The following is a 24,806-nucleotide window of genomic DNA, read 5'->3' as shown; positions in this document are numbered from 1 at the left end:
CAACAGTGTGCCACGAGAAGCTGGGCACAGAAACACCATCAGGAGCTGGGGAGGAGAATGAGCGATGTGGGTCAAAGGAGTGCTGGGGACAAGCATATCTGAAGGTCCAAAGGTGGCACAAGGTGAGCAGAGGAGGCAGCAGGACACTGAGATGGGGCACAAAGGGAGAATTTGGGCTCAGAGGCAGTAGCCCACATCCGAGGGAGAACTGTAGAGAGTATGCCAGGGCTTTGACAGGCACCAGGACCAAAGAAGGCCCCTCACAACACCCAAGCCTTTCACCCAGCTCACTGACAGGGCCTCATTGCCGACTGCAGTGTTGCTCCCCACCCAAGAGCAAGGGCACAGAAGTGACACAGCCACGTCTCCTGAGCCAATCGCCAAGGGGAAAGGGCTGCTCTAGGAGCAGGGGCTGTTTCTGGAAAGACCCACCCCACCACCATCTCCCTGCCACAGATCTCCCAGCCCCACTGCCTCCACTGCAAGGGTGCTCCCCAAAGGAGCTTTCATCATAATTCTTAATGAGGTCAGCTTCTTTCACGCGAGCGTTTCCAGGGCAACAAAGAGGCAATTCTAATCTCCAACATAAACGACACAGCAAAAATTACATGGTTTGGGGTTTTTTTGGGGGGTGAGGTCGTTGTTGCAGCTGCAAGCAGTCCTCCCTGGGCTGCAGCATCCCCCCATCAGCAGCGTGTGGCCGCAGCCGACCCGGCCCCATAGATCAGTGACCCAGCCGCATCCACAGCAAAAAGGGACAAAAGTCAGGGCAGAGAAGAGCCCATGAGCCAGTGCAAGGAAGCAGGGTCCCCCACTGAACATCCTTGCCCAGCTCCACTATGACAGGCAGAGCATAGGGGAAAATACGCTGTGTTTCATTCACTGCAGTCTAAAGCAGTCCCTGAGAAAAAAGCAATATGTAGAACAAGGAACCAGCACATGAAAGAGCAAAGCTCAAGGCTTGGAGCAAGGCTCCTACGTAGTCTGGTAATTTAAGTAGTAGAAGTAAATATAAGTAGTTGCTTCAGAAATAGCAACCTGTTTATGCTAGATGAATACAAATACTAGCACTGTGGTACTAATATCACTTCTGAGGCACACTGGCACCTGTGAAAAATAAGCCTTACATTTTCTCTGGCCACCTCCTGGAATAACATCTCTTGTCACCCTAGTTGTGACCTCAGTACCTTATTCAGGCCTGCAAAAGGTCAACTCCAGATCCCACGTCAAAGTGGACAGAAACCCAAGACTGGCCTTTGTGTTCACAGCACCATTCTTCAGAACAAAGAAAAGAATCCACACAACACCTTCAGGATTTTTATTTCTGATTTTTTTTTATTTTCTTAGAAATCATAAACAAACTCTCTCCAGGAGAACAAGGAAAAAAACCAACAAACCCACAACCCTGAAATATTTCCAAGCAATTTTGTTCCATATAAACACAAGCAAAGTTACATATTTCATTCACATGCATGTACAAAAGCATTTTAAGTAAAGCATCCTTCACACATAACATGTGCATTAGACTCAGAATTGAGTACATAATCAGATTGGCCTCACTTACCCTACTTAATCTTATTTTCCTTTTTTCTTTTTAAATGGTATATTTCTATGCAAGAAACATCTCCTTTTCTGCACAGCATTATGCATATTCAAATTAGTATGGATGGTCTTGGAATTAAATCCCTAGGTAGCACAGTCTGACATACAACTATATACTCAAGTTGTTACACTGCCATTTACATAGTGAACTTTGTTGGATATCAGGCAAAACTCTTCAAAAGGAATAAAAAGGTATTGCTAGAGGGGAAAAGGAATATGATACACAGCACTCTCTCAACTATAATCTTGCATGATTTCCATGCAAAACACTTCAAAAGCCAAGTAATTCACAGATCTTGCTCTCCAAACTGGTATCAAAGTTTCCAGCAATTTCAATCACGGCAAAATAAATCACTAAAGACATCAGTGCTACTGGACATGGATGTGATCAATAACATTCCAATTTGCCAACCACCTACCTTTGGGAAAAGAAGAGAGAAACCAGAAAGAACCAATAAAGCCACACGTTACTGAAGAAGGTGAGCTGGCAGAGCACTTTACCAGCGACCAGCAAAAAACTACAGCTGCAAGAAATGAGCTTCATCCCAACCCACTGCATAATCTAACTGTAGCTTGAAACTTGGGGATTACATGGTCAATGAACTCCCCACTGGTTGCAACAACACCTAGCAAAATTTTACTCGATTCATAAAAAAAACCATACTGTCTATATCTGACTTTGTGAGCTAGATTTGAAACTTCACTATTTCATGCATGATGAACATCACCGTAAATCTAAGGATGGTAAATGTTCAGGTGGGAAGAGCTCACCCAGAAGGTGAAGCTTCCACATGCATAAAAGGACACATCAAGCACGTAAATGTCAGAAGCAAGGCTTACCATAATGAGGGGAACACGATGTACAGATTTTACTCCGTCATCATTTTAAAATGTACAAGTGGTGCTGAAGCACTTCTCATCTCTGCATAAACACGCATCCCAAAGAGAATCAGTAACACCTCCCTCTTCCACTGCAACAACACAGCTGAATCAATGGAGGGTGAATTTCCACTGTATTTAAATATACTCAAAGCAGTTGGGCTTGGCTTGTTGCAGAGTGTGTTACAGGGTGAAATGGGTGTGGAAAAAGCATGTGAAATTAAAAAAAACAATGAAAAGTAAGACAGAACATCTGTACATGAGCAATATAAAGAAAGCACTTAAGACTGATGCTTAGGACATTTAACCAAAGCCCTGGAGAACAGCACGTTTTCATTTTTAGCTCACTTGAAATCTTGCAAATGACCAAGCAATGCCGGCAGCAGCCACTCTGTCTTCTAGCTCCTGAAAACAGTGCCAGGGACTTTACGCAGTTGCCCCAGCCTCAACAATACTGTATTATAACAGTCTGGCAACACATCTATGGAGAAAAGCCCAATGACAGGTGTTCTCGCACAGTACCAAAGACACAACAGCCAAATCAAGATGAGTCTTGAGGTCCCAGCCCAGCACATTCTGTGTGTTGAGGGGAACACTGGATCTGCTGGTTTTGGTTAAGACAGGCAGTCTACTACCATTTCAACGGTAAGATCTACAAAATGTGTAGGAGAGGAAAAGCACCGGCCCAGCAGGAAGAAGCCTCCTCTAATTCCCAGACAGGAACAGCTAAACTCAGGTCACTTAACTCAGACATTGATGGTGTGGGAGCCTTCAGCTGAGGTAGCCAAGTTGAACTCACTTTATGGGCACACAAAGGAAAAATAGACACTTTTTTAAATGCCATTCATCTGGCCTGCTTTACACTTCTACTTCAAGGCCAGAAGAATGGTGTCCTGACTATTCCTCTTCAGCTGCAAATGGGGCACAGAGAAATAAATTCAGTTTCAGACATCTAAAGCTGATTGAGAAGATACCACCTCAAATGCCTTCCTAGTACCTGGGCAGCTGAACAGCACAACTGTGCTGTACTTCTTCATGATAAACAGTATAGCTTAAGACCAGTATCATATAGGTCAGTAACATTTCAGTGGCCATTCTAAGGATTCTCCAGCCAGCAACAGTCCTATGCAAATGGAAGAAAAGTTCACAATTCTCACAAAACTTTCTGAAGGATCACAGTGCCTTTTTTGAATAGTAACTAAAACTCAAACACACTTCTAAGAGGCAAACACAACTATTCTCTTTTTTTACAGCTGAGAAAACAGAGACATTGCAGCATGCCTAATGGTAACTCAGAATCAAAAGAAAGATTTCCTTATACACAGGTCCACTGTTCAACTACTAACTAGGCTTCAAATACCTAGAATCTACCCCCCGAGGAGAAACTTTTAAAACTGTAATGGACACTTTTAGGTCCAATGTCCATAAAAGCCTATGGTCACACATTCTTATTAGACATTAAGGCATTTTTTATTTGGCTTCCACTTCTATAAAGTGGAAGAGAAACACAGTTAGGAACAAAGAATTAAGGCTAGACATGTTATACCGAAACAAAAATACTATGCCTGGAGCTTATTCTTTCAAAAGATAAACTTGCAATTGTAAGGACAAATGGGAGGTTGGGTAAATCTCCTTCAAACATCCCAACGGCTTACGGGTATAAAGCCAGTTTAAGTGGCTGTTGACTCTTGATTCATGTTCGTTCTAGCTTTTTTGAGAGAGATACTCACTGAATCAAGTTAAAGACTGAGTTGATAACTGAGGATTGTGCAGAACAAAAAAAAAATGCTATCAGTCAGCTTGAGTCATAAAAGCAAGCAGCAAAATAGATTCTGTTTCAGACTACGTTGTCACGATAACAGCTTTGAATAGGAAACCTCAGCCAGTCTGAAGTTGCTGCACTGAATCCAATGAGAGTAAAGGAAAAGTTCACATTGCCAGCACGGGCTTACACCAACAGTACAATAAAAGCTGCTTCATTCTCTCTAGAAAACCACATCAACTTCTCTGACTAGATAATCAAGAAATCAATTAGAGAAGCTCTGCTGGACTTGTTACTAACAAGGAAGAATTAGTGGAGAATGTGAAGGTCTTGGCTGCAGCAGACATGGAATTGTGGCATTTAAAATCTTGAGAAACATGTACAAGACAAAGTCCTGGACCTTTATGACAACATATTTTGGTTTATCCAAGGAACATCTCGGCAGGATCTCACAATGGGCTGCCCTGGCCCCCCAAAAGGGCACAAGAGTGCTGCCTTATCTTCAAAGACAGCTTTCTCAAAGTAGAAGAACAGTCCTGCCTGATGAGCAGAAAGTAAAGCAGGCATGACAGAAGGCCGGCACAGACAATCACAGAACTCCTGGACTGAGCTTAAAACACACAGTGCAGAGGTGTGTAAAAACACAATGCAGAGGTGAAAGTGAGAATGGACTGGCCCAAAGGGATACAGACACACAGTCTAGGCATGCAGGGACAGTTCGGAAAGCCAAAGCTCAGCTGGAGTCGAAACTGATAAGAAATGTGAAGGGCTTTTTTAAGTACACTGGAAGCAAAAGAAAACATGGATTAAAGAAAAGAAAACGCGGATTTACTGTTCAACAATGCAGGGAACCTGGTGACAAAGGATGTACTTTGAGGTTGATGTGCTCTACACCTTTTCTGCCTGTTTTCACTGGTAACGTCTGCCTTGAGGCAGAGTGAGTCTCCTGGTAGAGCATTACATACAGCAGAGGAAGATCAAGTTAGCAAGAACTTGAGCCAGTTGAGCATACCTAAGTCCATGGAACCAGACAGGATGCATCTGAAAGCACTGAACGAGCTGGCTGATAGAGCATCTTTGCAAGGCCAACATCATTACCATCATCAGCAACAGCTCCCCAACCAGTGAAATATCCTGACCTAAGATTGTCTTGTTGCCTGCAACAGTTAGCACGACTGTAGCCAGCACATTGATGGAAGTTATTATTTTTCTTTATTCAGCACTTGTGAGACCATATCTGGAGGGTTTCAACCACTTTTGTGTTCCCCTGTGCAAGAAGGCCGCAAAGCCAGTTAAGGGGCTGGAGCACAGGATGTACAAGAGGAGGCTTGGGTACCTTGGTTTCTTCAAACTTCAGAAGTGAAAAGGCTAAAGAGAGATCTCATTGTATACAAGCACTTAACGGACAGGTTAGACAGAGGCAGACTCTTCTTAGAGATGAACAATGACAGAACAGAGGCAATGAACACAAGTTGGAACACAGGAAATTCCAACTGGATGCAAGAACGTGTTTTTTCTAAGTATGAGGGTAGTCAAACAGGGAAAATGCCCAAAGAGGTTTGGCATCACCATCCTTGGAGATATTCAAAACTCAACTGGACAAGACCCTGAGCAACCTGATCATAATTGGCTGTGCTTCAAGCAGGGGGCTGAGACTAGAAACCTCAAGACGTCCCTTCAACTCAAATTATTCAACGATTCTGTGACTTAGAAAATATCCTCACAAATACCTTCCACTGGTAACTTCCTCATTAATCTGCCAAAGCAAGCCAAGACACCATCAAACATATGGGGTGAACTTCAATCTCATGAGTCAGGATGGAGTATGGAAGCCAGCAAAGACAGGCAGGGAAGTGAACAACACACCAAACGTCTGATAATAATTTTATGCAAAGTCCATCATACACCAGGGCCAGCCCTGTTTGTAAATCATAGCCATCATAGTGCTCTCTTAGTTCATTTCAAGTCTATTACATACCATCAGGATTAAATAAGAAGACTGTCTATTTTCACATCTTCTTCAGCTTTTTCTTGCAACGCTGGTTAAAGACAGGCGAGGATCCCATCAGACTGTCAGGAGAATGAGAACCATAGCTGCTCTCAGAGCCATTGGGGCTCTGTGGCATCCCAGCTTCACTCATACCTGACATCGGTTCCTCAAAGACATCGCTGCCAAGGACCCCGTGGCCATGCACATTGGCCTCCTCATTTTCCTGTGGCTCCATTTTTACCTGTGCCAAGTTCCAGAGTGGGGAAGCATTCACCTCAGCCCCTAGAGGAGGAAAAAGCACAAAGTAATAACTGAATAAAAAGACAAATTACAAATGGCATGCAGATGCAAGAGACAGTGGCATTGGTAAAGACGGAGCAAAAGCAAAGCTACAGGTGAACTAGGCTGGGCGGCAGAAACAGAAACACACCAACCAGTGTGAGACAACTGAAAAAAAAAAAAAAAAGTTGTTTTTTCTTTTTTAAATAGCCCAGTAATTGTCACTCTAAAACATATGATGGTATCCTTTCACAACAATCCTCCAGGTGGTTTTCTCCATGAGAAACAACTTAAAGAGTCCACATCACTCTCCAGAAGGAAGGAGTGTCTCAGCAGCAATGAGCACAACCTGGACAAGATCCTGCACAAGCAGGGCTTAGAGGCAGTCCAGAAGTCATTCATGATGATGACGTCCTTGCAACGTCAGCACCCACCCTCCTTTAAGCTGTCAGACATACTGGACTTCTCATAGTTCTGCAGGGGAGGTGAAGTGAGAGGGCAGAGGACTGCGCAGATGAACAGTCTCAAATACCACTTCCAGCACTGAAATACAGGGACATGAGAGCTGCAGTCAGCCATCCAACAGCCTGCCTCCTTGGACTCAGCATCCACAGGTCTCATCACAGCCTTCAGCAGAATGGAAAGAAACCCTCTTGGCCCGACCTCACAGACACCCCGCTGGGAAACAGCACCCTTTTTTTTTTTTTTTAAAAAAAAAAAAAAGGACTAGAGTGCAACCTGAGCAGATTGAGGATTTTCTTTACAAGGCTACAAAACCGTATTTCTTGATAACAGCAAATGTTTTTCTCCCCAAGAGCAGTAATTATAGATTGTGTTCTTTCTGCTTATTTACAGTTTTAAGAAAGACAAAAATCCTATTAAAAATACACTAATTGGGCCCTTTGTTGAGATGGGCATAACAGCCCAGAAGTGAAGAAAGCCTGAAATCTTCTGACTTTTAAATCTAGTCCCTCTTGTGTGGGGTTAAATTCACATGAAAAAACAAAACAAAACAAAACCACCACACACCTAGGAAAAGTTTTAATAGGTTTTCCAAACTTTGTGTCTCAAGGAGCTTGGCTACAGTTCGAACGCACAACCAACCCTCTTGTACTGAGCCAAATCTGGTACTATTCCCTATTATCAATATACTACTAGCAACAGTCCCATATTACTAGCAATTACACAGAGAATGAGTTTTCCACCACAGGTTTGTACAGTCAATTCTCCCTTATGAAGGAATCTGGCACCTTTCCAGAGGAGCTTAGGCCAAACCAGGGTTTGGGAGGTCTTTGTGGTAACACAGCCTATATTAGCTCAGCAGTTAGACAACAAGCCAGAATGAAAGCATATGCTGGTGTCCAGTTGCCCTAATGAAAAGTCCTTTTTATGCTAATTATAAGTAAATGTGTTCTTTTCAACAACAATGGACGCATCATTAAAATGCTAGCAGTTCCTGCAACTCCAGTCTACACAATAATCAATCACTAAACTTACTGTGTCTTTCATCAATTGCTCTTCATTGCTTAGCCTTATTCCTTTCAGCTCTATCACCTGTCATTGAGGGTGTCACTAATAGGTACTTAAGCATGACACAGGATCTTTCTTCTTCAAAGTAGCTTAACTTCAAAGTATTTTACAAATGAGCTAATCCTCATGTTACCCTGCTGGGTGGAAGAACAAGGTCCCCAGTTTCACCTCCATTTCCCCAACTGCAATGAAGCAGCTTGTCCACAACCACAACATCAGGCACGAGCAGAAACACCAGCAGAACACGAAAGGCTGTAACAAGAGTTTTGCCCTCAGACACTGAAGCCTTGCTGCCCCCTCCACAGGCCTCACATTGTATTTTCGAGATGGAGATGTCCTAATTGCAGCACTCCTTATGATATTACGCTCTCCAGCCTGCCCAGCTTTAGACTGGGCTGCCTCACAGTGAAAAGATTTCCAAAGGTCCTTGTGAAGTGAAGAGGGATTTTCAGGGAGGAACAGAGCACTTGTATTCTTAATTAGAAAACATCAATTCGGTATCAGAGAGACAAGAGGCATTTAATATACAGCTACCGTGCTAACCTCTGGATCTCAAGTGGGACATGCTAATACAAAGCTTTCTAGATGAATCACTTGCAACCCCAGATGGGCCAGAGGAACCTGCTGTTACCTCTCCCACAAAAATATGAGCAATTCACATTTCAGAGTTGCTATGGAAAACAACATGAGCTTCCAGAAAAACATTAGATGGATTTGTGCTTTTTTAAAATACAGCAAAACATGCTAAAAAAAAAAAAAGACTCAAGAGGTATACTCTAATCTCAGCATATATGCTGCTTAGTTTAGGTTTAGTAGGAGGACAGGTTTCATCGTTTTCTAACCAGATTTTTAAGTGAAACAGTTATTATTGCAGGGATTTCCAGAGTTCAGAAGGCTCTATACAAAAATCAAAACTGGCTTTCTTTCGTAGAATGACGACCACTTCATTTTCCTGGAAATATAGCACTACTAAATGGTGCACAGAGCAAAACCTGCACATAGGTATAGAAAAGGCACAGCAGAAGCAGAGTCTCCCATGCTGGCCACCAGTGTGCTTCAATGCCAACATAACGGGATAACTTTGAGAAAAAGAGTGCAGTCTCCGTAACCCCACTACTTCACTCACCATTTCACTTTCCACCACCTCAGCTAACCACAGCAGGCTTGGGGGTAAAGATGCTAGGAGAGACTCCCACAAGCCCATTTTACACGAGTCACTGATAAGCTTTCATAAAACAATGATTATCACTACCAGGGTGACTTCTGAATATGGACGACTGCACCAAGCATCATTAGTATTTCCACAACTCATTCCATGCCTAAACTATATATGGCCTTGAATTTATTTCATGGACAAGGAACATGGCCTTCAACTTTTCAGTGACATGAATATCTGGACAAGAATCCAAAACTACTTAGTTAAAAAAAAAAAAAAAAAAGGAAGGAAAAAATATCTGGTAGTCTCCTTAACAGAAATAAAGATAAAACTCTAGTATCTTTTAAACTAAAATAAATACATATATAGAAAACCAAAAGTTCTTTTTGTCTTTGTTACATCAGACAGGGAAAAAAAAACCAGTGCTCACACCTGCAGCAAATACCCTAGTTCACAAAACAGGAGTAAAGTCCTTGGGTCATCACTGGAGAAAAACAATCTCACACCAATAACAAAGACGAGAACTCTAATGATCCCCTAAAAATAAACACCATATAAAGCATATTGTGTTCTACAGGGTCAATGAACAGAGTAACTATTTAATAAATCCTCATAATTTATACCTTTGCCTCTTTAGTTTGTATTTAGAAAGCAAGAAAAGGTTTGTCTCTCATCCAAATCTTTTCATTAAAGCCTAAAAATCCTCTCTCCTTCTTCCTCACATTGGGATCTGCTATTAAAAATGGAAACAAGATCACATGGAACAGCTGATACACTGTTTCCAGCAGTAGCAAGAAACACCTACCTGAAGTCTGCGGGGAAGCTTCTACTTCCAAGTTGGCAGAGAAGCGCTCGCTTTGAGCTCCAAGGACTCCAACGGGCAAAGACTGGTCTCCAGAAGCCAAATCGCCTTCCAGTTCCTCACTTATGGGAAAAGTAATATCACTAACAGGTTCCTCCTTAATCTTTACAGGCTTTGTGTCTTCAGCTGCCTTTTCCGGGTTGACAATCTTCTCATACTCTTCTGAGAGCTGCTTGCTAACCTGTCAAAGATCAGTGAGGGTGAAAAAGTGGTCAAAAAGGTCAGAGTGATCTCAGAGACTCTGAAGATGATTACATTGCAGTGCGCTCTGTTCCCAAAATATTATTAACATCTGACCTGAATGAACAAGTAAATGGGTTATCAGCTACACAATAAAGTTTTTTTTTTTTTTTCCCTTTAAGAACAACTCTTGTCCTGTAACTAGGGCTTTAGTTAACAGGTTTAATCCACTACCACATCTGCTTGATAAATATGAGCACCTTTACTTCACAGACAGTGATGGTAAGGCGCAGAAATTTAAATAGGGCATGAAACAAATGCAGTGTCTCAGTCTTACTTTTTGGTGTCTCAGTCTTACTTTTTGGTTTTACCTATAAGATGATCCCCCCTCTGCCAGTAACAAATTTATTCCAGCATTAAAAAACAAGAAGCTCAGACATTCATCACTGCTGGGCAAAGTCTGGGTACTCTCAGACACATTTACAGCAAAAAACACAGAAGTTTTCTCCAGTCAGAGAAGTGAAACCAACACAGGAATGAGATACAGAACTACCCTGTACTTCCTGAAACTTAACACTGTAACCAATTAAATTTAAAAATTCAGATTTCATCTGCTTCTAACCAGTGCTTGTTTACAGCACTGAATCACAACAGTCAGCCAGCTATGCTCAGGAAAAGCTCAAGGGTTTTAACAGCAGAAGCAAGAAGGAAAAAGAACAGCAAAGGGTATTCCCCCTTCCTAGACATACTTCCAAATACAGAGGCTACTGTAGACCTCAGCCCTGCATGAAGAACAGAACAAATAAGACAATGACCAGGTGGAGGATAAGAGTGAACTGCATCAGCAGAATGATGCAGAAAACCCAAATTCCAAAAGGAGACATCCGAGCAAAAATATTTGAACAAAAATTAACTGGTTTTTTGAACAAAAATGTTTCTAATGAAGACAGATCTTGACGATGTCATTTTTATGCACAAACCTCAAGTCCATCACAATTTACATACCACGTGCGCTTACAGGTGTCTCTGATCTGTCCTGCCTCTGTAAGCCATTAGGCGCCAACCCTGGGAAAGTGAGCACAATGTAGCTGCTCCAAGAGGGGTCAACTGCCACCCAGATAATGTGACAAGGAGGAAGGGATGGCAGGCTTTGCCTCTGGTCACAGGTTACCTACTTGTTTCAAGTCTTGTTTTTTGATGAGTAGGAGTAAAATTCCCGCTTCAAATCTTTGCATTTCTGTAAGTCCACAACAGGCAGACAGTCTTATACCGTTCAAATAAAATGCATATGTTTAATTTCACAGAATAACTGGTCCAAGAGAAGCCAAACCCTTATTCTTACAATCTACATTGATATGGCACCTCTTATTCCAAGGAATTTAACAATTCCTCTTCTTTCTCCACAGAAGCACAGCCATTTTTAGAGGGGAAGGCACCACCTGTGTGACAACTCAGATCAGCGCAATACTACCCGATGCTCTTAAAACTTAAGCAAGTCACCCCTTGCTTAAGCAAACACAAAACCATTGCACAGTCAAGTAATTTCTGTTTACCTGCTTACTTGTTTTCTGAAATGGTAAGCAGCCAAATGTCCCATTAAAGCAGAAAATTCAGCTAATCAATCAGTAGAGATTCCACCTCTACTTGTTAGTTTTGTCTGGGCCATTCAGGAGTTGGGTGCCTCCTCTTAAACCCAGACAAACCATCAGTAGAGCATTCTTAGCCTCAGCAGGGACACAAATAAGGGCCTCTGTCTTCCAGTCAAAAAAACCCCTGTTTATCTTTTCCTTGATGACTCCCCTCCACAGTCAAGAGGTTTCCTGTTTGGATTTCACTTCAGCAAGACCCAGGACTTGCTACTGGAATAAGCAATTGTAGTGGGGGTACATTTTTTGGTGCCGTCCAGTCCTTACTGCTCTTCTCACCTGAAGCATGTAGCTGTGATAATCCTTAATGCGGTGTTGCCAGAACTTCTGCAGCGAGAGCACACTGCCAATGCCCACCTCATGGAAGACCTGCTCCATGACGTCAGGGAACGGGGTGTGCCCAAGCCGAGCTTCTCGATCCACAGCAAAGCGCAGCAGTTTGGTGAACTTCAAGCAGTACTCGTGGGCGATGTCTGTCAGGGTCTCCAGGACGCTCTCATTGGCACACTCAAATCCTGTGTGAGCCAGGATGGTGGCCATTGACTGGTAGAGAAGCTGCCGGCAAGAGGACCAACTCAGCTCAGTCACTGGCTCCCCTTTTCCTCTAAAAAGCAGAAAAGACAAAAATAGCACACCTCCGAAAATGAAAAGGGATGTGTCAGTTGAAGGGATATTGTCAAAACTAAGGTGATGTACAAAGGGAAAGCAGATTGTCTGGGGTTCTCCACAGCTTCTCTATTACATATGAACACTAACTAGAGTAAGGGTTTATCTGCTTCCCCTTCTTCCCCCCTCTCCAAACCAGCACTGCAGATTCTCATTTTCCCTTCTAATGCCAGAAGATTCTTTGGGTGATGCACGAATATGAGATGCAATTCTTCTGAACCCTTAAGCAACTCTCTTCCCACCCAAGAGCCTTTTTTTCCTGGAGATGTGAATTAAATGGGTCTTTAACACAAACAAAAAAAGGCATTTTAAATAACATGAATGCAAATAATTTCTCCTCTCAGATAATCACATTTCTCTTCCTTATTATCTCTGATGTCACAGACTTAATAGTAAGATACAAAGGCTTCTGCAACAGGCAAGATGTGAAATGACAACGCAAAACACACACATAAAAAGCAAGAAACGGGATACACATACATTTCATAAAGGTACACTGTAGCCAAAAAGACCACTTCCTTGCCCTCATTTCCAGCAGTCACTAATGGAAATATACCCATATGCTACCTAAGAAGCGAACACCAGGCCTGGAGGGGTTCTGTCGTTGAGCAGCATCTCTCAGCCTTGGGTTTGAGATTTCTCTTCTCAAGGAAGAAGTTGCTCAGCAGGAAGCAGAGACCATGGAGGATGAAGGATATGGCAGAACAACTGACATGTCAAACATCATCCATTTATAGTCAGGCAATTGGATTTTTCATCAAGATGAGTTAACAAATAGAAATTCCACACAGGAAAAAGAGAAGATAAGACAAAGCAAGACCTCTGAAAGGTAAACAGATTTCTCAACTCATGATTAGATGCCTGTGATGTATTTGCCTGTATCAGTAACACGGTCTTCAAATGCTGATGTCAAAAAAATCAAATTTCCTTTCTGCTAAGTATGGTATTTATATGCTTTTTTACACTTCATTCAGCACCAATGGCAGAATGAAGCTAACAATTTCACAGTTCATTTGTTTCTGATCAAGTCCTCTTCCGCAGCCTAGCCCAAGATTTGCCTCGCTCTCACCCTACATTACTTGCGTATCACCACACATTCATTCCAGGAACAAGACCTGATTAAACAGTACACAGACTGCACTGATGCCTTGATAAAATTCTCACTACTCTTGTTACTCCAATAAGTGCATTACGTACGCTTCAGTCTTGCCGAGATGCTGGGTCACAGAGACTCAGCTCCTCCTGATCCTCAGGACTGACCCATAGAAAACCACTGCCACACAGCAGAACAAAAAAAAAAAAGAAATATTTCAGGTCCGGGAACATGGAAGGTTAAACTTAGAGCTATCAGGACCAAAATCATTTTCAAGAACAGCAGATCAGCACTTCGCTTATTCAAATAAAGGGAGGGATCACACTATAGTGAGAGCTGCAGATGATGATATTTCTAAATGGATATTAAGAACAGCATGTGGCTCTCAGGTCATGGATTCATCCCAGTTATTCATTGCTGGAAAATGACTCACATCCCAATTCCTACTCAGTTATGTAACTACTTTGTAAAGAAGACAGCAGGCGCTCTGACAAGATGAATTAGAAGATCATCAGCTCCCTTATAAATGAAGTGTCACCCACACTGGTTTCACATCTCCCTCACTCTCCCCTCCACTTTCCACCAACATTTCTGAACTTCACAAACAGCCATATGTCTCATACAACACCAAGACCAGGAGGTTACAACAGAAGAAAACAATCATCAAACAAAACCAACCAGAAAACAAGCATCAAAATTTATGCCTATAAAAAAGCATCTCTTCTTTTTCAACACATATAAAGGGCATACCCAGCTCTCCAGCAGCCATCAGTTGAGACCATCTTATGCTACCAAAACCGCCAAACACCAAACTACTATTAACACAGAGACAAATAACGAGCCGTTACTGACACTCTGTCATTCAACCAAAACACTATGTACAAACTTAAACTAGACACAGAATTTGGCAAGTCCAAGCAGGATACTCAGCCACTTGTAAAGTAGAGCACAACCACCATTTAGCAATGCATATCACTGCTCAGAAGCAGCAGAGAATGTTATATCTCTCTTAAACTCCTAGACGGAAAGAAACTAATTGCCAGCATTAAAATGCAGCTAGGTCACCATGCTGAAAAGGATATAATCAACTTGAAATCTGATCAATTGAAGACAGAGAGAAAAGAAATTTCAGGTACTGTAGACAAATCCAAATCCCCACCTCTTGCTCTTGGTAGGGTCAGGCAATTATGTTTTGTTTCTCTTACATTTTCTGCTCATGTTTTCCTGTTTCCCACAATAAACATTAGAGGAAGATGATTAAAAGCCCAATTAGAAAGTAAAAAATGAAATATTTTTGTAGATGTTAAAGGAAAACAACAAATGACAAAATATCTTTTTTTCTTCACCTCCTTTAGCCTTCAGGTACTGACTGATAAGAATGCACATAAACAGAAACAGCCATATAGAATCATTTAAGCTGAAAGCAGCTATCTAATGTCAAGCCTTGCCAAAATGGAGCAGCCAACTTCTTTTCACTGATGATCATAAGTACAAGAGCCTTGGTTTTCAGTCTCATCCAGATATCTAGCACCAAAAAAGCACCCTTCCAGATACAATCATAACACAGAATGCCACTCTCTGCAGCACTTACTGCTTTCCTGAAAGGCTCCCCATCCAGCTCCCATCCAAAATGAAGCCTCCATTTAACATATCACCAGGGTCATACAGCTGCGAGTAAACAAGTGGTTTAATCCCTAAAATTCTGTCACTAAAGACTAACAAAACTGGCACTTAGGCCTGTGATTTGGAGGTGATCATCTCTACAGAATATATAGTATGAAATTTATCACAAATACTGGCCAACTTGTTGCTCTTCAATTTTATATTTCTAACAGGATCTACTTTTTTATATATGGGTCACCAACACTAAATGATGTCCCAGACAGAAACCTACCTGCCAAGCCATGAATTCATCAGAGCCAAAGCCCAGCCTTTTCCCACTGCTGTCAGCAAACCTGCAACATGCAGAACTTCACAACAGAAAAAAGAGTCCACTTATATCAATTAGGCTTATTTTCAGGATTAATAATGTTTCAGAACTCACAAAAGGCTCATCTTGTGTGTCAACAAGACATTCCCCAAAGGCACCACAAGCTCCTCTCCTGTAAGGTTGTTTTTCTTAGAAGGAAGGAGATCTCATGATTCATTTCCCATCCAACTGTATTCAGGGGAAAGTGTTTAGGCCAAGTCAGTACAAGGATTGATAGCCAAGGCTCACTCAACTGCGGTAACAGACTGAAGTGCTCTGCTCCCTTCTAGGTGAGCATAAGCTAGCAGCAGATGGAGGGAGGGGGTGTTTTCCCTATGAACACATCAATTGTATGAAACATTACATTGTGGAGTTGAATTTCTACCAAATGAGGTGCAACAAGGTTGCTTCACAGCCATTTCCCCCAAAACAGTAAAACAAAGCAGAACATTGGAAAAATGAGATTATACTAGTCAGTGCATCAAAGAACACAACAAACTCAAACCACAAAGCTGTTTCCTTTTGCAAAAGGGCCTCTTTCCACCTCATCCTCAGCAAGCCTCTTTTTAACTCTCTCTGCTATATCTACAGAAGGCTGAACAAGTATCACAAGAGGCTGCTCCATAGGTAATTGCAAGAGGTAATAAATACTTTTTGGAAAATGAATTGTGCCCCAGTGGCCCAAGTCAGAAGACCAGACAGTTTATGGGCTAAGCCAAAGTGCTTAGTCAAGCAGGGGAATTACATTCTGCCTGCTCTGATTTCCACTGCTCCAAATCCTTCCCAACATTAAGTCTGCTATCCCACCAACACGAGCTTCCCTACTTCTGTACAGACATTTCTTAACTACAAACTCTTCTGCCATGAACTGTCTTCCCATTGCAAGCTCCCCATTTCATTCACAGATTGTCTTTCAATGCAAAGCACACGTGCCGTGTGGTCAGGAACACAAATCAGAGAACAGCGGAGAAAACTATTAAGAAACCAACCATGCACACACAAGAAAAAGAATCTGAAGAGGCACATAATGAGTAGGTTTGGTTTCATTTGAAGACTGATTCATGCTAATCAGAAGAAGCCGAACAGAGAAGGAAAAGCTAGCAGCTATATTACGGTAAGAGCCTCCTCTTCAAATGGTAGTTTTGAGTCTGCAATTCCTTACTCATTCTTCATCGATTATGCTTGAAGCTTACCTTTTGTTTCTATACCCACCAAAACCAAATTATAAGCTCTTGTTGTGTATTCCAAGAACTGAAACATCAACAGCTGCAAATCACCAGAACCAGATGGTAATTCATCCAGGAATACTAGAGGAATTCAAGGATGAAATAGTTGAATAGCTGTGGTGAGTCACCTCTTGCGTTAAACTAGCTTGGTCCATAAGGACCAGAAGACAAAAAAACATTAAAACATTTTCTTCCAATAGCTTCAGAACAGATGTGAAGAACTGCAGGCTGGGAAGCCTCATATATTCTGTTGCAACAGGGAAATTCAAAGACATGATAAGAAGAGACTTAGAGGACACATGGGTAAACATGATATACTCAGAAAGAGTCCAGACAGCTTTTGTAAATGGAAAATCAGCTTCACAAACATATTAAGGTACCTCCGAATCAATCAACAAGGAAGTACATAAGAGATCTCCACTGTGGAGCCCGGGTCTTCCCTCGAGGTCTTGTGCCAGAACCATGCTTTGTTTCAACACATTTATAAACAGTCCAGAAAAATGGAGAAGGGGAATAGCTTCATAACTAAAACTGCTGGGGGTATAGATTTTAGGGGGTTGAAAAGACCAAAACAACAGAAAACTAGCAGTAAATTAGGTTCTGACTCTTCCTCATCTCAAAAGGGACAAGGAGGCAGGGGTACAGGGCAGGGCAGAGGGGGGGAAACCAAAATCAGTCCAGGGAATAACAAAATAAAAGGGTGTGCAGTCCAAGAATGAAAACAAATAACAAGGAAACATTAGAGGACATGACTATAATAAAGAAACTTGTGGTCTGATTCAGGCTGGCTCCTCTCATCTTCCTTTCTTCCTGTGCCTAAATATATCTATACACTGCTTCTCAGACCCAGGTTACTGCCAAAGAAAATGGAATTAAAATACGGATTCAGTCAAACACTGTAACTCTGACAATGGCACTTCAGAAGGCAGCATAAAATTAAGAACTACCATGTTTCATCAAAGGAAAGAATGGCCTTCCTTAAATTGTTTTTACACACAAAGAACAGGCATCAGCAAATCATATAACTTTACTACTATAATACCAGCTGCTATTCTTATATATAAGTTTCTTAAAACAGTTAAAAACATACCACAACAAATTCAAAGCTTTCCTCCTGGAAAAGCATAAATGTGTTTAGTTTAGCAAACACACAATTAAATTCTAGTCTACACTGCAGCTCATTATAATTCCACTCTCTATCAGCCACAAAACATTTAATTCCAAAATTGTCTATTCAGTTTTTGCAATCTAGTCCTTAAACTCCCCCATGTGGTTGACTGCTAAATAACATTTCCTTTCTAGCAACCCAGAAACTCCCAAGGGACAACAAAAAGACAAAGCAGCCCCCAAAACAGGGACATAGCCACAGAAAACTGAGCTTAAGGCTGAAGCTCCTCAGTTCTACAAACCACAGGGCTAGAAAGAGCAGGAGTCACAGGGCTCAGACTTAATCCTCACAGGACTGGATTTCCGTTTACCCCTCTCAGCTAACTACTTTATTTCTTCCTCAAAAGATGATGGTATTCCTCCACAGACAGGACTAAAGAAGTGCTCTATTGTTCAGAGACTATGTTACCAAAAGCAACATCTTTCAGTAAAATGCATTTTATACAGCCTCAGGCCATTAAAGATCTCCATGACATTTAACTGCTACATTACATTTTATTGATGCACATTTTCCCCATTTCAAAAACTAAAATGTATTATCCTCTCCCACATCATGTTCACTGGTGCACAGCCTTTAATTTAAGAACAGAAAGTTATAGTAGTGAGAATTAATCCCTAAATTTAAATGCCTATAACCTACAGAGTATCACAAGATCCTGCACAAAATGCAACACCTCCTCGTGAATTTAGTACTTATCAGAGGGGTAGACAGACGATGGCAAAACTAGTTAATCAAAGACTGGCTGCAGAGGTAAAAGCAATGCAGCCTTCCTTGACATATTCTCCAGCCCTTGGCTGGTGGAGCCAGTATCAGAGACAAGAACTCCCTTCACCTGTACTCGTGATCACCTTTGACCTGAATAATACCAAAAAAGAAGGCAAAATGTGATAGTTACTAGTCGCAGGTCCTTGGCCACTAAAATCTTACAAATATGTTGTCAAATCATATTTTCAGAACCTACAACTAAACAGCCAAAATCCTAGTCACGCGTCTTCTGGATTTTCAGTTACAATAATGCAAGTTTAGCTGTAAGCGACCTAAACAGAAGGGACTTCACATTCTGTAACCAAACTTGTCAAAATACCATGGAAGACAGCAAAATCATTCACAAACATGTAGCATAGCACTAACAAGACAGAAGTCAGCACTACACATTCACATTTCATAGACAGACAACAAAAGCACATTTATTTTAAACAACGTGCATGTTATCCACATGGAAGAAATTTAAGTTTTCTCCTTTTGAAGCCTGTTTTATACTTTACATACAATTGGCCCTTCAGCCTAAGGGAATTGACATAACTACATATATATTTATAAACACTCAACTTTCCTTCAGCCAAGAACTAAGCCAAAGAAACAGCAACACACCTGTAGAAATCGCTCTCTGGGTCACTGTGCCTCAGTTGAAATGGCATTTTGGGGGTTTTGCTATCCAGAGGAAGCAGGTCATCAGGGAGAGGCGGCGAGGCTGGACAAGATGGCAGAGGTTCATTGTCTTCAGTTTTTATGCCCTCTGCTTGCTGCTGGTTTTGAGCCTGGGCCATGGCGATGAGGCTGCGCAGGCGCCTGTTGTGCTGGATGAGCTGAATGGTGTGAATGGTGAGGCTGCAGGGCTCGGAGGGGATGTCCAGCATGGTGGTGGGTCGGGGCTTGTTTGCGGATGGCTGATGCAACGGCGGATCTTGGACTTCCACCGTGCGAAACTCACGCTGGAGCAAGTCAAAGGAGCTGCGGTTGGCCTGGTTGGATGAAACTGGAATCTCACCCCAATATCGCAGCATTTTTACACAGGTCACGTATTGTCCTCAGAGCCCAAAAGGGGGCCACCAAACACTGTAGTATCTGTCACAGGAAAAGCGCTGGGCGTTGGGCAGCGGCAGGAACTGGAGCTAGGACGCTCCGAATGAAGAGAACTATGAATGTGGAGGGAGCCCTAGCTCAGCGCCTCACCCAGCAGCGCAGCTCCCACGGCGGCATGAGGACACAGCGCCGGCCCTTCACAGGTTACATTGCTGCTTCTCCTGAGGGAGAAGAAGAAAGAGACGCACCCGTCAGGGAGAAATTATTTATGTTTGTAACTGGGACTCGTGTGGTTGTACCTGGGCCCCCCCGGCCCCTCGCTGCGCGGCACCCACGGCACTCCCCGACTTGCGTGGAGCAACCCCGGGGGCCGCAGTCAGTTCGCCTGCCGCTCCCCGAAATCCCGCCGCCCGCCCGCCCGCCGACCTCCCTAGGCCAGCTCCGGGCCCGCGGCCGCCCCTGACCTCGGACCGCAGCTCGCCACGGCGTCGCCCAGCCCACCAGCCCAGCCCCAGCCCCAGCCCCAGCCCCAGCCCCAGCCCCAACCCCAGCCCCAACCCCAACCCCAGCCCCAACCCCAGCCCCAGCCCCAGCCCCAGCCCCAGCCCCAGCCCCAGCCCCAGCCCCAGCCGTACCCCGCCGAACCGGAAGTTGGCCCGGTCCGCCAGCAGAAGAGGCTCCCCCGCCACCAGCGCGCCTTAGCGCCGTGAGGGGGGAAAGCGACCACCGCCGCTCCCGCCTACGCCGCCACCTCCCTCCCTCCCTCGCCCCTCACGCTATACCGGGCGGCGGCTGAGGCAGCGCCGCTTTTCCTCAAAGATACGCGACCGCTGCGGCTCCGCCCTGCTCCCGGTACTGCAGCCGCGACGGCGCTCGTCCCCGGAGGACTCTATTTAGGGACGGACCCGGGAAGATGGCGGACGCCATGGAGACCGAGGCGGCCGCCGAGACCACCGATTTCAAGCGGCCGAGCCACCCGCTGCCTGCCGCGGCCCGCTCCGCGGAGGGCGGAGAGCCGGGGCCCAGCCCGCCGCCCCCCACCCGCCCGGCCGTCGCGGCGGTGGCGCCGCGCTACGAAGAGCCGCCGTGGGGCAGCCGCCCGCCGGCCGACGCCGGCTACGGGCTGGAGGTGCTGAAGGGCGGCGTGGCTCTGGGCTCGGTGCGGCTGGAAGGCAGCAGCTGGTTCCTGGTGGGGCGGCTGCCCGGCTGCGCCCTGTCCCTGGAGCACCCCTCGGTGTCGCGGCACCACGCCGTGCTGCAGTACCGCGGCGCTGCCCGCAGCCCGGACACCGGCGCCCCCGACGACGCCGCCGGCTTCTACGTGTACGACCTGGGCAGCACCCACGGCACCTTCCTCAACAAGGCGCGGGTGCCGCCCCGCACCTACTGCCGGGTGCGGGTGGGCCACGGGCTGCGCTTCGGCGGGAGCTCCCGCCTCTTTCTCCTGCAGGTGGGTCGGGGCCCGGGGGCCCCCGCCATGCTCCCCGCAGCCTATGGGGGTGGCTGGTGTGGGGAAGACTTCCCCGGATCAAGCTCTTCTAGATCTCCTTGGCGTCTTGCGGGGGCGTTTGTGTGAAAGCTTCTGGCTTGTGAGGGGGTTTGCATGGTTTGAAAGCTGCCAAGTGTTGTTGTGGTTGTTTTGCTGGGGAGAAGCTGTCAGCTGGAGGTGCCCATGGTGGGCTCTGCAGTGAGGTTTGGGGCTGGGGGCTTCCCTTATCAAGGTGCACTGTACGCAAGGTAGCTCTGCTGGAGTGGGGGCTGAGCCTGAGAACAGGCACAGCAGCTTCTGCCAGCCTGCAGTAAACGCAAAAGGCATTTCTCTCCGTGGGTACGGTGTGTCAGGAGTGTTTCTTCAAGAGTATGATGCATCAGGAAAGCACTAATATTTCTTTGTGATCAAGAGGAGTTCTTGATAGTGAGGGTCTTGGTCTGTTCTCCCAAGTAGCAAGTGATAGGACAAGAGGAAATGGCCTCAAGTTGCACCAGGGAAGGTTCAGTTGGATATTAGGAAAAAATTCCTCAAAGAAAGGGTTGTCGGGCATTGGAACAGGCTGCCCAGGGAAGTGGTGGAGTCACCATTCCTGGAGGCATTTAAAAGACATTTAGATGAGGTTTTCAGTGCTAGAGTTTGGTTATGGTTGAACTTAATGATCTGAAGGGTCTTTTCCAGCCAAAATGATTCTATGATAGTAGGAACTTAGAAAGCACTTGGAGTGGCCTACATGCACTTCTGATATTTTAGTTGCTTGTTTCACTGAATTTCCCACATGGCACTGCTAAAAAAAGGTTTGAATTCTGCCTCTAAAATACAGTTATATCTGAGACTGGCCTCACTACAAGTACACAGTAAGGTTTATTTCTTATTTCCCCCCGTTTAGAAAAGATGTTAAAACCAATATATTTGGGGATGCAAACTGTAGCAAATGGTCTAATAATTGCAAATTTTGAACAACACGCTAGTGATTTATGTTATTGTATATAATCTGCCTCTGTGTTGAAAATACTTATTTTTTTTCCTTTAAAAAAACATTTCTGTAAAGTTACCATTTGTGATGTAGGGACCTGAAGAGGACCAGGAGTCTGAGTCGGAACTAACTGTGACACAACTGAAGGCACTGCGTAAGCAGCAGCAAGCAAAATTAGAAAAGACAATGTTGGGAGAGGACTCTGATGAGGAAGAGGAAAAGGAGGAGAGAAGAAGTGAGAAGAGTCAGAACAGTGACATGAGCTGCTCCTGGGGAATGGGTAAGTGATGATGCATAAATCAGCTGATCCGCCTTGGAAGGTCTTTATGCCAGTTTCAGTGAATACTTGAGTTGAAATTCCATCTGGATGGCAAGTGTCCCAATCCAGTGGAAGTTCCTCTTCCTTTTAAAAAGAGGAGAACTGTGACAAGACAAGCTTATATCTGGGGAGAACTATGCTAGAGCTTCTTTTAAAATCTGGGATAAAGTAGTTTGCCTATGCCTATAAAAGGACATTAAACTGAGAGTTTAGGTTAATGCTGTGTGTTTTGTTCCTGTTCATGTGTGTCCATGCTTTCGCATGAGAGGTGAAATTTAATTCCTTGAGACTTCTCTGCTGTACAGCTGTCTTTAAATTTTAGCAAGAAGTACACATCTTAAAGCTAGTTAAATTGCAATTAATGAGTTTTTCAGTGTAAATAAGTTGTTCTTTGGAATGGAAGTGTATAAACACATAAACTTTCAAGGTCCTGAAACTGCAGTGATGTTCATCTGCAAAACTGTATCCTATAATGGAATAACCAATAGCAAAAAAGAAGCAATTTGTTTTCATTTGTTATGATTGGATGCAGAAATAATATTCAAACTAAGGGAAATAATTTTAGGGTGATGTAGCTGATATTTATTTCAAAGTAAGAAAGCTGAAACATACCAATATTCTCTTTTTAACATTTCACCATTTTTTTGCACTTTGCATGTCTTCTTGTAGGAGAGGATGCTGAGGAGGATGAGGTTGAAGAAAACCCCATTGCTATTGATTTTCAGGATGTACAAGATGCCTTCTATATGAAAGATCCAAGGAAGGCCTTACAGGGCTTTTTTGAAAGAGAAGGTACTTTTTTTTTTACTTTTTGTTTTTGTTAATTAAATTTATTTTTTTCCAAAGTGTGATGTTTATGCTCATGTTTTCCTTTGGGAATTCAGGTATGGGAGCTAAGCTTTTCCATGATATTATGGGTAATGTGTATTGTTTGGTCAGGTTTTGGTGCGGGTTGGTAGTGGTTTGGTTTTTTGTTTCTTTTTTAATGCAAATGTAGCTCATCATTGTATATCTGAGACTTAGTTACTGTTAAGGAAGTTCCTATTCTCCAACAGTTACTAATTTCTGCACTGGGAGTTGCAGAGAGTACCTTGTATTCCTCTGGAGTGATACTCAAACCACACTCATGCTTTGAAGCTGTGCTGAAAAATCTAAACCCATCAGATTCATGTGACTGTGAGATAGAATTGGAAAGTATAAGAAGACAAAAAATAACAATGAGTTGGTCTAAGCTTTCAATGCTTGCCAGTGAAACTTACAGATGACTCACTTATTTGCTAAAGTGAAAATTAATCTTGAAGTTAAATAATATCTATGAATCCAGATTGCAAACTGTCGTTACTTCGGTGTCATTTACTTTAATACATACAGAGGCAAGATAATTTTTTCTTTGAACTACGTATTCCTGACCAGGCCGCTTGGAGTTTGGTTTTGTTGGGTTTGTTTGGTTTTGATCTGAAAAAACCTTGATTCTGAAAAACAGCCAGATGAGCGTAATACCAACTGAAGATCCCATGGCTTAAAAAAAAAAGGCAACAAATTCAGTACTTTGATATGTAACAAGGGCGTTTTACCTCTTTTGTATAACCATGACTTTTTTCTCTGCTGTAAATATTATTCCTGCTTATTTCACTTTTGGTTACTACATCGCCTTTCTTTGTTTTCCTCTCTAGGAGAAGAGTTAGAATACGAGTACGATGATCGTGGGCACAATAGCTGGCTATGCAGGATCAAGTATGTATATCTCCATACACCTTTTGTACATAGAAGCTGGCATAATTGAATTCATGAATAAAATATGAAGGAATTACTTGTCTTGTCACACTTGGCACGGAGGCCAACTGGAATTAGACCTAAGCCCTGATACTGAGACAGAAGTTCAAGGATCAGTGCCTAATTCGGTGTCTGCACTCCTTTCGGTTCTGGCAGCGTTTTGTTTTCCTTAAAGAAAACAACTGGGAAAGTCTAGGTTCTTTCAGTTCCCCTAGTTTTGAGAAATACATGTAACTGAAATATGGGAGAAAAAACTAGGAAACAGTATCTTTCCATCCCTAATAGGAGAGAGAAAAAAAATATTCTACAGTGTACCAAATTGAGTTCTTTTATGATATAAGACAGTTTTTGATGGGTTAATGCGAAGAGGCCACTCACATCGTTCTTTTATAAGACAGGAGAACGTGAGGTGAAAATTAAGGCAACAGGGTAGGTATC

The 24,806-nt window shown here is 43.4% G+C and overlaps 2 protein-coding genes across 3 annotated transcripts in view; one reads left to right on the top strand and one right to left on the bottom strand.

Moving 5' to 3' along the window:
• Positions 1–1,315: 1,315 nt before the first annotated feature.
• On the bottom strand, positions 1,316–20,683 carry SUPT7L (SPT7 like, STAGA complex subunit gamma). Of its 2 annotated transcripts, none has more exons than XM_071806112.1 (5): positions 20,594–20,683; positions 19,380–20,032; positions 12,166–12,490; positions 10,004–10,241; positions 1,316–6,515 (listed from the first exon to the last, which is right to left on the bottom strand). In XM_071806112.1, exons 2-5 carry the CDS (start codon positions 19,790–19,792, stop codon positions 6,253–6,255), a joined length of 1,239 nt encoding a protein of 412 aa, XP_071662213.1. In that variant the 5' UTR covers positions 19,793–20,032; positions 20,594–20,683; the 3' UTR covers positions 1,316–6,252. The 2 variants fall into 2 exon arrangements, with proteins under 2 accessions (XP_071662213.1, XP_065689652.2); XM_065833580.2 differs by lacking the exon at positions 20,594–20,683 and adding an exon at positions 20,276–20,299.
• Positions 20,503–24,806, top strand: part of SLC4A1AP (solute carrier family 4 member 1 adaptor protein) — a 17,642-nt gene continuing 13,338 nt past the window's right edge. The window contains exons 1-4 of the mRNA XM_065833578.2: positions 20,503–21,261; positions 22,370–22,556; positions 23,265–23,387; positions 24,269–24,329. Of these exons, the coding sequence (XP_065689650.2) occupies positions 20,725–21,261; positions 22,370–22,556; positions 23,265–23,387; positions 24,269–24,329 (908 nt within the window). The 5' untranslated portion in view covers positions 20,503–20,724. The remainder of the gene's footprint in view (positions 21,262–22,369; positions 22,557–23,264; positions 23,388–24,268; positions 24,330–24,806) is intronic.

The sequence above is a fragment of the Patagioenas fasciata genome, chromosome 3 (assembly GCF_037038585.1).
Source record: "Patagioenas fasciata isolate bPatFas1 chromosome 3, bPatFas1.hap1, whole genome shotgun sequence".
Taxonomy (NCBI): domain Eukaryota; kingdom Metazoa; phylum Chordata; class Aves; order Columbiformes; family Columbidae; genus Patagioenas; species Patagioenas fasciata.
The sequence above is the reverse complement of the archived record's forward strand: the minus strand, read 5'-3'. Positions and strand labels throughout refer to the sequence as shown.

Coding starts and splice junctions, on each gene's coding strand:
- SUPT7L (XM_071806112.1), bottom strand. CDS start 19,792: ATGCTGCGATATTGGGGTGAGATTCCAGTTTCATCCAACCAGGCCAAC. Junction 12,491..19,379: donor CCAGAGAGCGATTTCTACAG/GTGTGTTGCTGT, acceptor TCTGCTTTTTAG/AGGAAAAGGGGAGCCAGTGA. Junction 10,242..12,165: donor ATCACAGCTACATGCTTCAG/GTGAGAAGAGCA, acceptor GATCTTTGACAG/GTTAGCAAGCAGCTCTCAGA.